The sequence below is a fragment of the Schistocerca piceifrons genome, chromosome X, assembly GCF_021461385.2.
Source record: "Schistocerca piceifrons isolate TAMUIC-IGC-003096 chromosome X, iqSchPice1.1, whole genome shotgun sequence".
Lineage (NCBI taxonomy): Eukaryota > Metazoa > Arthropoda > Insecta > Orthoptera > Acrididae > Schistocerca > Schistocerca piceifrons.
In genome coordinates, this window is record NC_060149.1 from 349,078,503 (window position 1) to 349,093,653 (window position 15,151).

At 39.9% G+C, this 15,151-nt stretch overlaps 2 protein-coding genes across 2 annotated transcripts in view; one reads left to right on the forward strand and one right to left on the reverse strand.

Moving 5' to 3' along the window:
• The window catches only part of LOC124721751 (katanin p60 ATPase-containing subunit A-like 1), a 203,053-nt gene that overhangs the window by 133,512 nt on the left and 54,390 nt on the right, over positions 1 to 15,151 (reverse strand). The window lies entirely within an intron of this gene.
• LOC124722348 (trithorax group protein osa-like) overlaps positions 1 to 15,151 on the forward strand; it is a 62,758-nt gene that overhangs the window by 12,392 nt on the left and 35,215 nt on the right. The window contains exons 3-4 of the mRNA XM_047247521.1: positions 3,207 to 3,423; positions 12,865 to 13,039. Coding sequence (XP_047103477.1) covers positions 3,207 to 3,423; positions 12,865 to 13,039 — 392 coding nt within the window. The remainder of the gene's footprint in view (positions 1 to 3,206; positions 3,424 to 12,864; positions 13,040 to 15,151) is intronic.

Sequence of the window (15,151 nt, forward strand, 5' to 3'; positions counted from 1 at the left end):
AGCATTTCATCTGTTGTGATGCTATCCTCAGGACAATAGCTCTTCTGACAATTTTTCATGAACTCTTCGAAAACTTCATGAATAGGAGCTAGCTGCTCAAGTTCCTTCTGTTGGGCTCTGGTAATTCGGGTGTCAAAACGAAGCCAACATATCAGACTGTTAAACTGTTTGATATTCATCACAAGACTTAATTTTTCAGTCTGTCACCTTCAGTCTCCCAAAGTTCCTCCAGACTTTGACCATTCCCTCCGTATGCACCTGCTGGGTACAACGAACCAATAAATGCTCTTAGGTCAATTACATCTGTGGATCTGATGTCTCTCTCACTAGTGAAATGATCCTTGATAGTGTCAGTGTATTGATTTGCACATTTGATAATGGTGGCAAGGATATCATCGGCTAATAAATTATTCCAACACTCAACTGCACTTGTAGCATTTTAAGCATTTCCTATGACTCCAGGGAGGTGAGTGGTGATGATGTAAGATCCCGTTACGATGTCTTTCCTCAGGTGCCTTTTTGGCCCACATGGTCTTCTTATCTCTTCCCAAATAAAAGTTCCTTGTTTTGTTGTCTCTTCTTTCTTCATCTTGAGCAGTATCCTCACCATCTCGCTGCTTTAAGGAATCACCTTCACATTCTTCCATCTCACCTTGTGAATCAATGTCACTTTCATCACCAAGATCCTCAGACAGTATGGAGTCTTCCTCATCACTGTACATCAGCAAATCCTGTATTTCTTCGAGATGACAGGGGTTAGACAATTTGTAATAATTCTGAGCTGTATCTTTGAAGAATCTAGAGTCTAAAAGAGAGAACTTGAGGATAATTATGTACTCAGTCGGAATGTGCCTGAAAGGCCAAGCTTACTGAACTGTATATTTTTACAAGATATTCACAAAATTCACATTACTCATCCATAAAGTGAGCAAAATAACAACTCTTAAAAAGAACCAAAAATACACACCTCCAAAAGCAAAGATGTATTAAAGTGCAATGAGCATGAGAGGCCACTAACGTCACATCTGCTCTCTACAAAGGTCACGCAAAAATTTGTGGAGGGTGTTGTAAACACTGCCTGAAGATAGGAAGATACTAATGGCAGGCAAATCCCATGCTGACTTATTTGGGAGAGAGGGAACAAAAACATTTCAGTTGTGCCTGTCGGGCCAATTACGCCCGACAGAGTGTTAATATTCTTGATACTCGAGTCGCACAAAGCTTTGAGTATCACATTTGCTGAAAAAATCATCATCATCACAATGCCATTACTGTGGGAGGTAATGTAACACAAAACATCCACAGTCACCTGGTGATCACCATGAATAATGTCATCGACTCACTTCATGTTGGGTGGAGTCACCTGCTGCTCTGCTTTTCATGAGCCAATGATCTGTCTTCAGCGTTGTTACGCCAACAAACAGTGCTGGTATCCACTGTTCCATCACTTTACACATTTTTCTGTCTTTCATGAATGCCAATGGGCATTTTTACTTCTACATTTCAGGCTTCTATCACAGAACGCTGTTTAATACGAACATAGACTTTGACCACGTTGCAAGCAACTGCAGTACTGGCATCTGTTGATGCAGGAAGTTACCACTGCAGTAGATTAGAGAAGAAGCTTTGTAGAATAGTGCCAAATTCAAATTTTTAAATTAATAAGCATTACTGAAGAAAAAAAAGAGGCACTGCTTGTTGACTGATCCTCAAAAGATTTTTCCGTATACCATGAGAGGTGGCTTGCAGGGTGTAAATCTAAGTTTGGATGTGTTAGGTTATGCGTGTGCTTGATCAGTTACACCCTTCTTCAGTACAAGTGTGGGAATGAGGTAAGATATCACAAGGAGCCATGTAGCTTTACTATGTAATGAATTGTTCTCTTTCCTCTTAATCTGAAACATCCATTTCCTGTACTTTTATTGTAACCAGTTTTATGATAATTTGCAGTCTAATGTCTGCAATAAAGAAATCCTGTTTTGTTTGTAGTGGTTAGCAATAAGATAAAAAATGAGTTTTGACGTATCTGACATGTTCTGCACCAAAATATTCCCCATCTTGTTCATCGCAGATATTGAAATTTATGAACTCGTAACAAAACAAAACAAAACAAAACAATGCTTTACATTTTCTCTGTGTTTTTGTAGTTCATTAAACAGAGTAAGTAATTTGAAGACTGGTTACATTTCGTTAATCTTCAGCTTCACATACTGTGCTGGATAACCATTAGTAAAGAATTAATACAGTTCAGAATGAAGATAAAGAGGAGTGGCTGTTTGTCGTTTTAAGCCCTTCTTCAGTTGCTTCTTAATTGCTGAGCAGTATTTGCTCCTTTTTTTTTTGTCTCGGATATTGAGATAGTAGGATTTTGTGGTCATTTGTGTGTGTGTGTGTGGGGGGGGGGGGGGTTTGTCTGTGTGCAAGCTGTTTTCCATAAACAGTAGCAGTTAGTTTTTTACTGTGTGAAATTCGACCAGTGCACAACATCTTTCTATTTCATGTGTGTTCCAATAATAAGTGAAAGTTAATGTTGACCACCTCCTGAATTTTATGAATTACTTTGGAAATTACTTCCATTACTTTGGAAATACAGATTACAAAGGAATAAGGCTCTCACCTAAACCACTGAAGGTGGTGAATTACCTTCAGTTTGAGATTATTGTGTATGTAGTAAATGTTAAAGCTGAACTTTGCAATTTATTAAAAATGAATGCACATTAAACAGTAATGTAGTTAAGATTAGCTGTAAAATTTGATGTCATGAATAGATAGTTGCTAGTGTGTTCTATTATTTGTTAATATCTTTGAGTTCAGATCTGTCAGTAGCATAAAAAATATTTAAATAACAGTTACCTTAAAGGGAAATTTTTAATTGTTAACCTGTAACATAAGAAAGCTCATTACTTACAATGATTCTTCACTAGCAACCTACCCCTGGTTTGCATGGGTAACACTAAGTATCTATGGTCACACAACTTGTCTGGCACACTGGTAATGAATTATCTACACAAACCTTCCTCATCAATCGACCTATCTATTAGTGAAAGCTGTATCAGTATCTGTACACTGTTTCCTGACATTATCCTTCACATTCAGACAGAAAAACATGACAGGTGAATTTAATTCATAGTATGTATATTTTATAACAGCTATTTGTGTTTCAGCAGTTTTCTCATGTGTGTTTGATTACAAACTTAAATTCACAGGTCACAAAAAACAAAACCTGGAAAGACATTGCAGGGCTTTTAGGCATCGGAGCATCTTCAAGTGCTGCATATACACTTCGGAAGCATTACACGAAAAACCTTTTGGCCTTCGAATGTCACTTTGACCGTGGAGGTATAGACCCACAACCAATTATAAATCAAGTGGAATCTACTTCGAAGAAGAAGATGACCAAGACATCATCAGTTCCATCTCCAGGTAGTCCATAACACTATACTGTTGAAATCCTTACAGAAAATTTTAATTTTATGTACTTAATTGATTTGATTTGTGCCTCTACACAGCTGCTCTGAAGTGATTACTGACATGGGCTCTACATTGCTTTTGGCCCTTAAACTATGTAGAATATTGTGATCACATGCCATCTGATGCAAAAGAGTGGACAGAGGAATTGCAAGTTCTACTCTTCTCTCTTTCAGAAAAGCTTGCAGAATCTTATAACTTATGTACTCATATCCTGTTCATAACATATTTTGTGTTAAAGTGAGTTGCTGAAAAAGGGCCAAAATGGCATATTTGGAAGTGACTCTGTAATAGAATATATTATCACAGTGAAGTGGGCAATGGACATTTTTCCATTGTAAGATAACGGCAACAAGTGACAGTAGCATCATTCACGCTTTTGGTGCTGGTGGTGTGAAGTAAAAAAGATTTTTATTAGTTGTTGATAATAGTATTGGTATGTGTTGATGCATGAAATAAGTATTATACAAGGGAATAAATTTTAACTCTTGTGCATTGCTAAAAAGCACAGTTAAAAATACACATTTATATGTTGTTGAGGCTGTGTACTGTCAGTACTTACTGATGGTACACATTGTACAATATACGCGTCAAATCATATAACAAAATTGAAGATACTAGTCAGTGAGAAGCCATTAGCGTGTTTAATATTACTGGAGTTAAATTCCGTGAGGTAATGTATGATCCAGTCACATCAATGCAACCACCTGTGAGAAGCATGAACAACCACCTTTTGCAGTGTGGGTGGGCAGAGAGAGAGTCAGTGAGGTTCTGAAAGGAACCAACAGGGATGAAGAGCCATGCCAACTCCAGTGCCATGGCCAGCTGCACTGGGTTCCTAGGCTGTGGACGCATTACGCAGACAGGCCGATTGAGATAGTCCCACGGATTCTTGATTGGATTTAACTGGTGAATTTGGTGGCCAGGGTAGTGTGGTAAATGCATCCTGGCACTCTTCAAAGCATGCAGCTACACTCAGAGTTGTATGACATGTTGCATTGTCATGCTGGTAGATGACTGTGCTGAGGAAAAAAAACAAACTGTGTATTGGGGTGGACATGGTTCCCAAGGGTATTTGCATAGTTGTGGTGATCCATTGTACCATCCAGAATGACAAGATCATCAAGGGAATGCCACAAAAATGTACCCCAGACAATAATGCTCCCTCCTCTGGCCTGGGCCCTTCACTTTTAGACGTTTCACGCCATCCGTGCCAACTACCATCTGCATGATGAAGCGTAAAACGTGATTCATCAGAAAAGGCCACCTGACACCATTCAGTAGACTTCCAGTAGTAGAATTGGTGTGCAAATTACAGCCTACTGTGAAGCCGCATGCACAGCAATGTATGCTAAAAGGTTGTTGAGACACTGTTGGTAATCCCTTGGTTCATCAGAGCAGTCAGTTGCTCAGCAGTTGCAGATCTGTTCAATCCTACACTTTCTACAACCATTGTTCACCTCTGTCATCTATGGCCTGTGTTGAACCACAGTTCCTTGGTGCTGGTTTTGAATAGCGCCATTTTGCTATGCATGGTATACTTTAACCACGGTGACGTGTGAACAATTTACAAACTTAGCCATTTCAGAATGCTTCCGCCATTGGCCTGAAAACCAATAAACATGCTCTTTTGGGAGTCAGATAAATTGCTCCATTTTCAAATTAGGACAATGACTGCACTGTTTCCGATGTGCCCCCTGACACACCTTATATACCCTCTGCTGCCATCTGCTGTCTGTGAGTGGTTACTGTATGTTGACATCGAACATAGGTGGTGGTCACATCACTGTAACTGGACTTGTGCATATTCAGTGTAAGGATTTTTAAATTGATCCTTCACAGAATAATTTAATTTCCTCTGAGTGAACATCAAATGTAGCACACATGTTCATCTAAATTGCTCAAAAAGAAAAAAAAAAGTTTCACATCACCCACATATCTGTGATCGTGTTCACTCGTAGATTCGAGGGGAACAGGGAGTGAAAGAATTAACATTATGAAAATAAAAATGGTAAATATTGTGAAATAAAATAACAACAAAATAAAGGCAATCTGTTTATAAACATACATTTTAGCTTTGTAAATGCACATTTTAGAGAGTGTGAATTAAAATCTGTTTCTGGATAACATTCAGTATGCAGTTGCTCCACTATGTGTATTATAACATACTTCGATCCTCCTTGACAAGCTGTCTGTAAGGTGGTAGCCACATTACAGCTCAGATTAGCCTCTCTCTGATGAGGTAGGAGATTCCTTCCTCAGTACTGCGCAATGTTCAAATTACCCTCAGTAGCAGTGAGAGGTGCCTGACATTTATACATGGTACCAGTCCACAGCGTGACTGAGCCACCTCCGTGCTGAACCTATCGGTTGGCATGCCCGAGATGTGTGTTGGTACCTGGTAGTCTCTACAATCTTCTGTGATGACAATTGTCAGGTGTCAGACAAATTCTGCATCTACTGGCAAAGAGATCCGAATGCTTTTGGTAGAAGTTTCATTCTAGATGATCCCTTACCAAACCTGTCAATGTACAGAGTTGATTTAAGGTCTACTGTTGTCAATAACATATGTCTAGAGATGAAACTGACTATACAGAGACAGTCATGTAGCATCTGGTTTGACACAGTTCTCTCAGTTGCCTTTGGAAAGTCATTACGCAGCTCTCTTGCTTTCTCCTTGGATATACAGGGTGAGTCACTAACTATTGCCACCTGGAATAACTCTGGAAGGATGAGAGTAGCTGAAAAGTTTGTGGGACAAATGTTGCATGGGACAACGGGGGCCATGATATGGCATTAGTTTTTTGTTTCTAGGTGGGGTGCTTCAGAGATATGAAGGTCAACTTTGTTTCTTTAAATGGGACGCTATAGATTGGTACTTATTTTCTGATAGTGGCTATCGAGATGAATCCAATGATGTGTAACACTATGGCCTTTGAAGTTCAACAAAGGTCAAAAAGGTGGCATGAACATCGATTTACAGAATGTGTTTGAAGTGATGACCATTTGTATCAGTGCAGTGCTGCAATCTTATCATCATGGATTTGGTGGTATTCCTTATCACTTTGGCACTGATTGAAACATATCTAATGTACCATTGACATGTAAACACCATTCGATGGTTTCACAATAAAACACTAACAGAAACTGTAAGACTAGTAATGTCAAATCAAGCGAATGTTAATGATGTATTCCTTCGAAGAACAAATCGATATGCTTCTCATTTACAGAGAATGCCAACGAAATTCAGTGAGAGCTAGATACTTATACACCGAAAGATATCCTCCATGTGCCCACCCTACATGTCATACACTTAAATGTGTGTATAATAAATTGAGAACAACTGGGTCTTTAATGCATGGGAAACATATCCGGCAAAGCAAAGTTACTAACAAGGAAATGGAAATTGGTACTCTTGCCACTGTGGCTCGAGATCCTTGTGTTAGTTCACATCAAATCACAAGGGAATCTGGCATGAGCCAGAGTAGTGTTGTTCGTGTTCTGCATAAATATCATCCTTACCATATCAGTCTCCACCAACAATTAACTGGTACGGATTGTATGCATGACATTGAATTCTGCCAATGGGCTCAATTTCAGATTCAGAGTGATGGCACATTTTTGAATTTGATTTTATTTAATGACAAGGCCTCATTCATGAACCGTGGAAATGTTAATTTGTATAACATGCATTATTGGGCAACTGAAAACCCATGTTGGCTGCAGCAAGTTGCACACCAAAAACTGTGGTCGCTGAATGTATGGTGTGGGATTCTAGAGGCCAGAATTACAGGCACCTATTTCATCAAAGGAAATCTTAATGGTAGGAAGTACACCACATTCGTGCAAGGAACATTAAGTCTGTTGTTGGAAGAAATACCTTCAGGAACAAAGAACAGAATGTGGTATCGACACTATGGGTGTCTGACACATTTTTCGCTGATGGCTAGAAATGAGTTGCAGAGAGAATTCCCAAATCATTGGATTGGACACGGAGGAAATGTGTCGTGGTAGCCTCGTTCGCCAAACTTGACGCCTCTGGATTTTTTCTTGTGGGGATTCGTAAAAGACATAGTTTATAAAGACATTCCAACTACACTGAAGATATGCGAGAGAGAACTGTCAGAGCATGTGCTTCGATAAGTGCCAAAGTGTTAAGGAATACCACTAAATCCATGATAAGAATATTGCAGCACTGCATTGATACCAATGGTCATCACTTACAACATCTTCTGTAAATGGACGTTCATGCCACCTTTGTGACCTTCGTTGACCTTCAAAGACCTTACTATTACACATCATTGGATTCGTTTTGATAGCCACTGTCAGAAAATAAGTACCAAACTATAGCATTCCATTTGAAAAAACAAAGTTGACCTTCATATCTCTGAAGTGACCCCACATAGCAACAAAAAAACCAACGTCATATTATGGTCCCTGTTTTTCCCATGCAACTTTTGTCCCACAAACTTTTCGGCTTCTATCATACTTTTGGAGTTATTTTAGGTGGCAATAGTTAGTGACTCACCCTGTATATGAGCCATAATGTATATGTTAGACACATTAGCTAGTACTGTCAACTGTCAATGACAACTACAAGGCATATCTCTCTCTCCTGTCTCGTGACAGATGTACAAATGACATTACTGTGATGTATGTTAGCAGGTGGGCATCTTTCCACTTAGACATCCTGCCTTGCCCTGAGATGATAAAGTGCACACAGTTTACTTTTGAAGTGACTCTTTGAGACATATCGACAAGCTAAATAGTGTACACAGACTAAATTATCATTCCATGTGCTCTACTAAATGCCACAGAGAATGTAGTTTTATGTTTAACACATCTACACAGTCATTGTCGTATGAGAGCTGAGAAAGAGGTTGTGTGTGTGTGTGTGTGTGTGTGTGTGTGTGGTGGTGGTGGTGGGGGGGGGGTGGGGGGGGGGATTATAATAAACAGAAACAGATATTTCGTCCCACAAACATAATTTTGTTATTCGTGTGTTTAAAGTGAAATGGATATTTTATTTTTTGCCCCAATCTCAAAATACACACATCAAAAAAAGTTTTACATCACCTCGGTTCTGGAACCTGTATAGAAAATTGGAATAGATATCAACATAAACATCATTTCCACCTTTTTTTATTGCTCATGAAAACCACACATTGCGTGTTGTACCAACATACAGTGAGACCTTCAGAGGTGGTGGTCCAGATTGCTGTATACACCAGTACCTCTAATATGCAGTAGCACATCCTCTTGCAATGATGCATACCTGTATTCATCATGGCATATTGTCCACAAGTTCAGCAAGGCACTGTTGCTCCAGATTGTCCCAGTCCTCAATGGCGATTCAGCGTAGATCCCTCAGAGCGGTTGGTGGGTCACGTTGTCCAGAAACAGCCCTTTTCAATCTGTCCCAGGTATGTTCGATAGGGTTCATGTCTGGAGAAAATTCTGGCAACTGTTGTCGAGCGATGTTGTTATTCTGAAGGAAGTCATTCACAAGATGACAAGGGGGCGTGAATTGTCGTCCATGAAGACGAATGCCTCGCCAATATGCTGCCGATATGGTTGCACTATTGGTGGGAGGATGGCATTCACGTATTGTACAGTCGTTACGGCCCCTTCCATGACCACCAGCGATGTACGTTGGCCCCACATAATGCCATCCCAAAACGTCACGGAACCTCCACATTGCAGCACTCGCTGGATAGTGTGTCTAAGGCGTTCAGCCTGACCAGTTGCCTCCAAACATGTCGCCGATGATTGTCTGATTGAAGGCATATGCGACACTCATGGGTGAAGAGAGTGTGATACCAATCCTGAGAGGTCCATTCAGCATGTTGTTGGGCCCATCTGTACCGCACTGCATGGTGTTGTGGTTGCAAAGATGGGCCTCGCCATGGACGTCAGGAGTGAAGTTGCGCACTGTTTGAGTCATAACATGACGTCTTGTGGCTGCATGAAAAGCTTTGTGCATCATGGTGGAATTACTGTCATGGTTCCTCTGAGCCACATTCCGTAGGCAGCGGTCATCCACTGCAGTAGTAGCCCTTGTGCGGCCTGTGCGTGGCGTGTCATCAACAGTTCCTGTCTCTCTGTATCTCCTCCATGTTCGAACAACATCGCTTTGGTTCACTCTTTGACTCCTGGACACTTCTCTTGTTGAGAGCCCTTCCTGGCATAAAGTAACAATGCAGATGTGATCGAATCATGGTATTGGCCGTCTAGGCATGGTTGAACTACAGAAAACATGAGCTGTGTACCTCCGTCCTGTTTGGATGACTGGAATTGATCAGCTGCCGGACACCCTCCATCTAATAGATGGTGTCCATGCATGGTTGTTTACATCTTTGGGCATGTTTAGTGGCATCTCTGAACAGTCAAAGGGACTGTGTCTATGATACAATATCCCCATTCACCATCTGTCTTCAGGAGTTCTGGGAACTGGGGTGATGCAAAACTTTTTTTGATGTGTGTACCAGTAAATGATTGATGATACATTTTGGAAGTTAGTATCAGTTGATGCATTTGACTTATGTAGGCATTGGTTGTCTCATTCTTTCTCTACAAATAACACATTCTGCAAACTCTTGTGAAATGACAAGATAAACCATATGCTTCCCTTCATTATTCTGTTATTTTAGTTACTTCTGATGTGATAGTAAATCCATAAAGATTTTAAAGAAAATTGAGAGATTGATTGTGCAGTAATTTAGCAGATTTGAGAGTAGGTCAGTATTCATAACGTTCAATGATAGCATACGGAAAGTTGGTTTTAATCATTGGCAGAGTGGTTCATTGTCAGGTTTATCACTCACAGTGATGTAACACAGTGTAAGAACAGTGGTCATAAAAAGCTCTTAACATACAGGGTCCAGAGCTGAGTGTTGTGCCTTTTCAATGATGATAGGTTTCAAATTTAACATGGCTTGGTGCTGTGGGTGAGTGGTGGTCCATCTCAATCAGTTTCAAAGAAAACTATATGAAGGGAAGTGTGTGCAAAGAACGTTTGGATTTGTGTAACTCATGAGAGGCCATTGCTCAGAGTGGTACATAAAGCTGCACTTCTTCAGTGGACCAAACACACACAAAAAATGGAAATGATCGTATGGTGTCAGTGGCCAGGAGTTCCCAGTCGGGAAGTTCTGCCGCCAAGTGCAGGTCTTATTGAGTGTGACGCAACATTGGGCGACCTTCGTGTTGAGAATGGGGATGAAATGATGATGATAGCACAACACACAGTCGCTGAGGGGAGAAAATCTTCCGCCCCAGTCGGGAACCGAACCCGGGCCCCTGTGTGTGGCAATCCAATGCACTGACCATTCAGCTAATGGGGCAGACAACACACACAAACTGGACATCAGCAGGATGGAGGTGAGTAGTGTGGTCTGTCGAGTTGCGATTTGACCTCTTTTATACAGTGCAAGGCATTGGGGGCAGTGACACCCTGATGAGGCAGTGTGTGGAGGCAAGAGGTAGTTCTGTGATGTTTTGGTGGTATTTTTTCGTACCATTACTTGGAATCCCCCATTTGGGTTACTGTGAACATGAGCTGGGATGTTGATTTCAACACTGTGAGTGACTAAATGTCACCCTTTCCTCATAGTCATGATGAGAATGCTGTGGACACTCCCCTCTTTCAACACAATAACAGCTGTGTTCACTGGGTTTCGCGCATATGTGCTTGGTTTGATGAAGACTTGGGGCCTTACTGCATTTCAGTTGGTGTACTAAATCATCTGATGGTAATCCCATAGAAACTGTGTGGGAAGGTTTGGAATAATGGGTGAAATGACAGTCAGCCTCCCCACATTTTGGTAGCTATACAGGATTTAACCATAACTGAGTGGCTTCATTTAGGTATGTCACACCTGAAGAAACTTACAGGTTCTCTTCCTTGCAAAACTGGAGTGGTTGTGAAAGCTAGAAATGTTGTGCAGTATTAGCTTTGTGCTGTTTTGGGGGGTGACTAATTTTTTCCCCAGTATGCTAATGTAACATAAAGATGTGCCACATTCTCTTCATGACATCATTTTCATCATCTGCCAGTGCCATTATCAATTATGTAATTAAATCATTTTTAAGTATGCAGCACTTGACAAGAAAAAAGTGAGAGATCATCTATATAAGTGTTAAAAGGAATCCATGAAACTTCGGTTACACTATAAGTCAGTTAGCTCTAAAGGCCATAATTGAACTAAATACCTAAGAATTACAATAACGAACAACTTAAATTGGAAGAAAATACATAGGAAATGTTGTGGGGAAGACAAACCAAAGGCTGTGTTTTATTGGCAGAAAACTTAGAAGATGCAGCAGATCTAGTAAAGAGACTGCCTGCACTGCATTTGTCCATCCTCTTCTGAAGTACTGCTGCACGGCATCGGATCATTACATGGTTCGATTAATGGAGCACATTGAGAAAGTTCAAAGAAGGGCAGCAAATTTTGTAGTATCGAGAAATATGGGAGAGAGTCATGGACATGATACAGGATTGGGGTGGACATCATTAAAACAAAGGTGTTTTTCACAGTCACAGTAACTTCTCACGAAATTTCAATCACCAACTTTCTCCTCTGAATGTGAAAATGTTTTGTTGACACTGACCTACATAGGGAGAAATGATCATCATAATAAAATAAGGGAAATCAGAGCTTGCACGGAAAGGTATAGTTGTTGGTTTTTTCCACGCATTGTTTTAGAATGGAATAACAGTTAATAATAGAGATATTATTCCTCTACTTGCAATGATTCATCAGCATGAAATTGAAGGCCTCGGTGGTGTTCTTCTAGTTTTGGAAAAAGATTAAAGTTAGATGGGACCAAGTCAGAACTGTGTGGAGGACGATCGACCGACAGTGATCCCCCTAAGCATCGGATTACAGCAGATTTCACTGTGCTCGTGTGTGATTTGGCATTGTCATGCTAAAGAAGAGGTTGGACTAACTCTTCAAATTCAAAAATCGATTACAGCATTCAGTTTCTCACACACCGACATAGTTACATTACATACTGCCATGCTGTACACTACAATCCGGAGCCCTCTAGTGGCACACAGTTACATTACATACTGCCATAGATTTATTTCTTTGCACTTTTTTGAAAATTTTTTAATATGTTGAGCTGTTGTTGTTGTATTGAGTAATGATGTTTTAACTCCATGCATTTTGTATTTGTTTTTCTTCACTAATTTGTCTTCAAGTCTGTATACCCAGTCTGTGTGAAGTAAAGTAATTGTTGCATTGTTTGTTATTGATATTCAGTAAGTTGCTCATCTCAGTGATTCTTTTAATTTGCAATATATAGAATATCCAAATTACACTGATTACAATTTACTACAAATATAGTACAGTTTTGGAATGGTACTCTGGTTAATATGAATTTTTGCAGGAATTCAGCAAGGCTATCAAGGCCAGTCCGGGTACTCTCAGTATCCGGATCAGTATCCCCATAGTCATGGACAACCAACGAATATGGGGCAGGAATTCAATCAGCAGTACTCTCCCAGCAGCTCATGTCCACCTGCTCGGCCTATGTATCCTCCCTACGCTTCTGAGGCTGAAAGGTGGGCTTCGAGTTCCTCAGTATATAAACCCATGTGCATATATTTTATCCTGGAGTGATCTGATATTGACTTCTTGTAATGTGTTGTCAGGATATGTATTGTTCTGTATTGTTCACTGACATGCATTTGTGACTAATTTTTGCTTCAGAAGAATAGAAAAGAGAAGTACCACAGATCTCTGAAAGGTAAACATCCCTTAGTTGGAAACAACGAAGTATATGAGAGGACAGTGTAGTGAGGCAGCAGTCGTGAAACAATAGTGAGGGAGGGGGGGGGGGGGGTAGAATGGTAATAAAATTGCCTCATATTTGGAGGAGAGAAAGGTCAGATATTTTTGTTTGTGTTTATTTATTACTCTGGAGAACTTCCTGGAAAATGTTTATGTTTGGAGAAAGAAACTGCAGGTAATGTGTAATATTAATGAATGAATCTTGTGCAAGCTCCTGTGCAGTGGTGTAGTCATTCTCACCGGAGGATTACAAGTGTACTATTTGTGCTCTGTTCCTCTGCCATTTTCACAGGGGAATGAAAAATGTGAACTCCACCACAACACATTTAAGCTGTGGTAAGTGGCTTACATAGAATTACCAACAAATGGAATATTGTCTGCACTGTTTGGTCTGTGCTGAGGTAAAGTTGATGTTAAAATATTTCACATAATCAAAATTTGAATTGTTGCTGTAAGATGCTGCTTATATTTTACCATCTACTGTTTCTTCCCATAGATTTATTTCTTTGCACTTTTTTGAAAATTTTTTAATATGTTGAGCTGTTGTTGTTGTATTGAGTAATGATGTTTTAACTCCATGCATTTTGTATTTTTTTTCCTTCACTAATTTGTATTTAAGTCTGTATACCCAGTCTGTGTGAAGTAAAGTAATTGTTGCATTGTTTTTTCTCCACTACAAATTTTTGCTTACAACATTCAAACTGTAATGTAACAACTGTAATATGAAGAGCAATCAAAGGAGCTGTCTCTGTTTACTGCTCTACAGTATTGTTTGATGTTCTTTTATTTCTGTATGGGGGAAGGGGGGGGGGGGAGAGGGAGAGAACTAGTGTGCAGATGGCATAAATGAATTTTGCATGAGAGTTCAGACTGACTGACATGAACCATGTAACAAAGGTTAAAAAAAGTATTTTATTTATGGTGCCGCAACATGAATTTTCTATTGACTCCCACTAGAAATAAAAATGTGACAAGCATTACATTGCAGACGTGGATTGAAAATACCACCACCACCACCACCACCAGGACCAGGACCATTCCTCTCCACAAGATAAGTTATGACTACATATTCTGGGATACAACAGTTGTGGCAGTCGCCAGGAGAATGTCAGTTCCCCCAACCCTTGTACTTTCTTCTTCTGTAATTGCCAATGCCGATTAGAATTCAGTCCATGGCAGTAAATGCATACAGTTAACACAGTGTCAATTATGACATGGCTGTCATTCAGGCAGCACCATAAAAAACAACAGTTACTCAGGTGATACCTATCACTGACATGTATTATTTAGTAATACTATGCTTGATTCATGCAGTTGCTGTTAGTATGGCTTTCAAACTGTGTTGTGACTTTGAGTCACTTATGTAGTCACTGGATTAAATAATTGGCAAGGAGAATGTAGATTCCTCTTGAGTACTTCCTTGCTCATGTTTGTTAGCTAATGCTACTAAATTCCAGTACGCACAGAGGAAAATGAAAGGATCACATACGAGGTATTTAAGAATTTCATGCAATTTTAAAGAGAGTCCCAGAGGAGAAGAAATCGTGACCAGACAGCAGATTGCCACAGCAAAAGCATGTGCCTTTTCACCTTAGATACTATATAGAATATGTGCAGAAGTATACTGAATGGAAACGTATGATTGATATGGAACTTTGTCTCAGAATAAGGATATTATCAGGTACTGCCAGAAGTGAAGCTTTGAGGGCCGATCGTGATTCATGTTCAAGTAGTTCAGTTGCTAGAACACTTGGCCACAAAAGGTGACGGTTCAAGTGCTGGTTTAGTGTATGGCTCTAAACTGCCAAGAAGTTTCAAGTATATTAAGGAAAGAAGACTTGTGTTCATAATTTGCACAATTTCTAGAAAAAAACGTTTTTGAT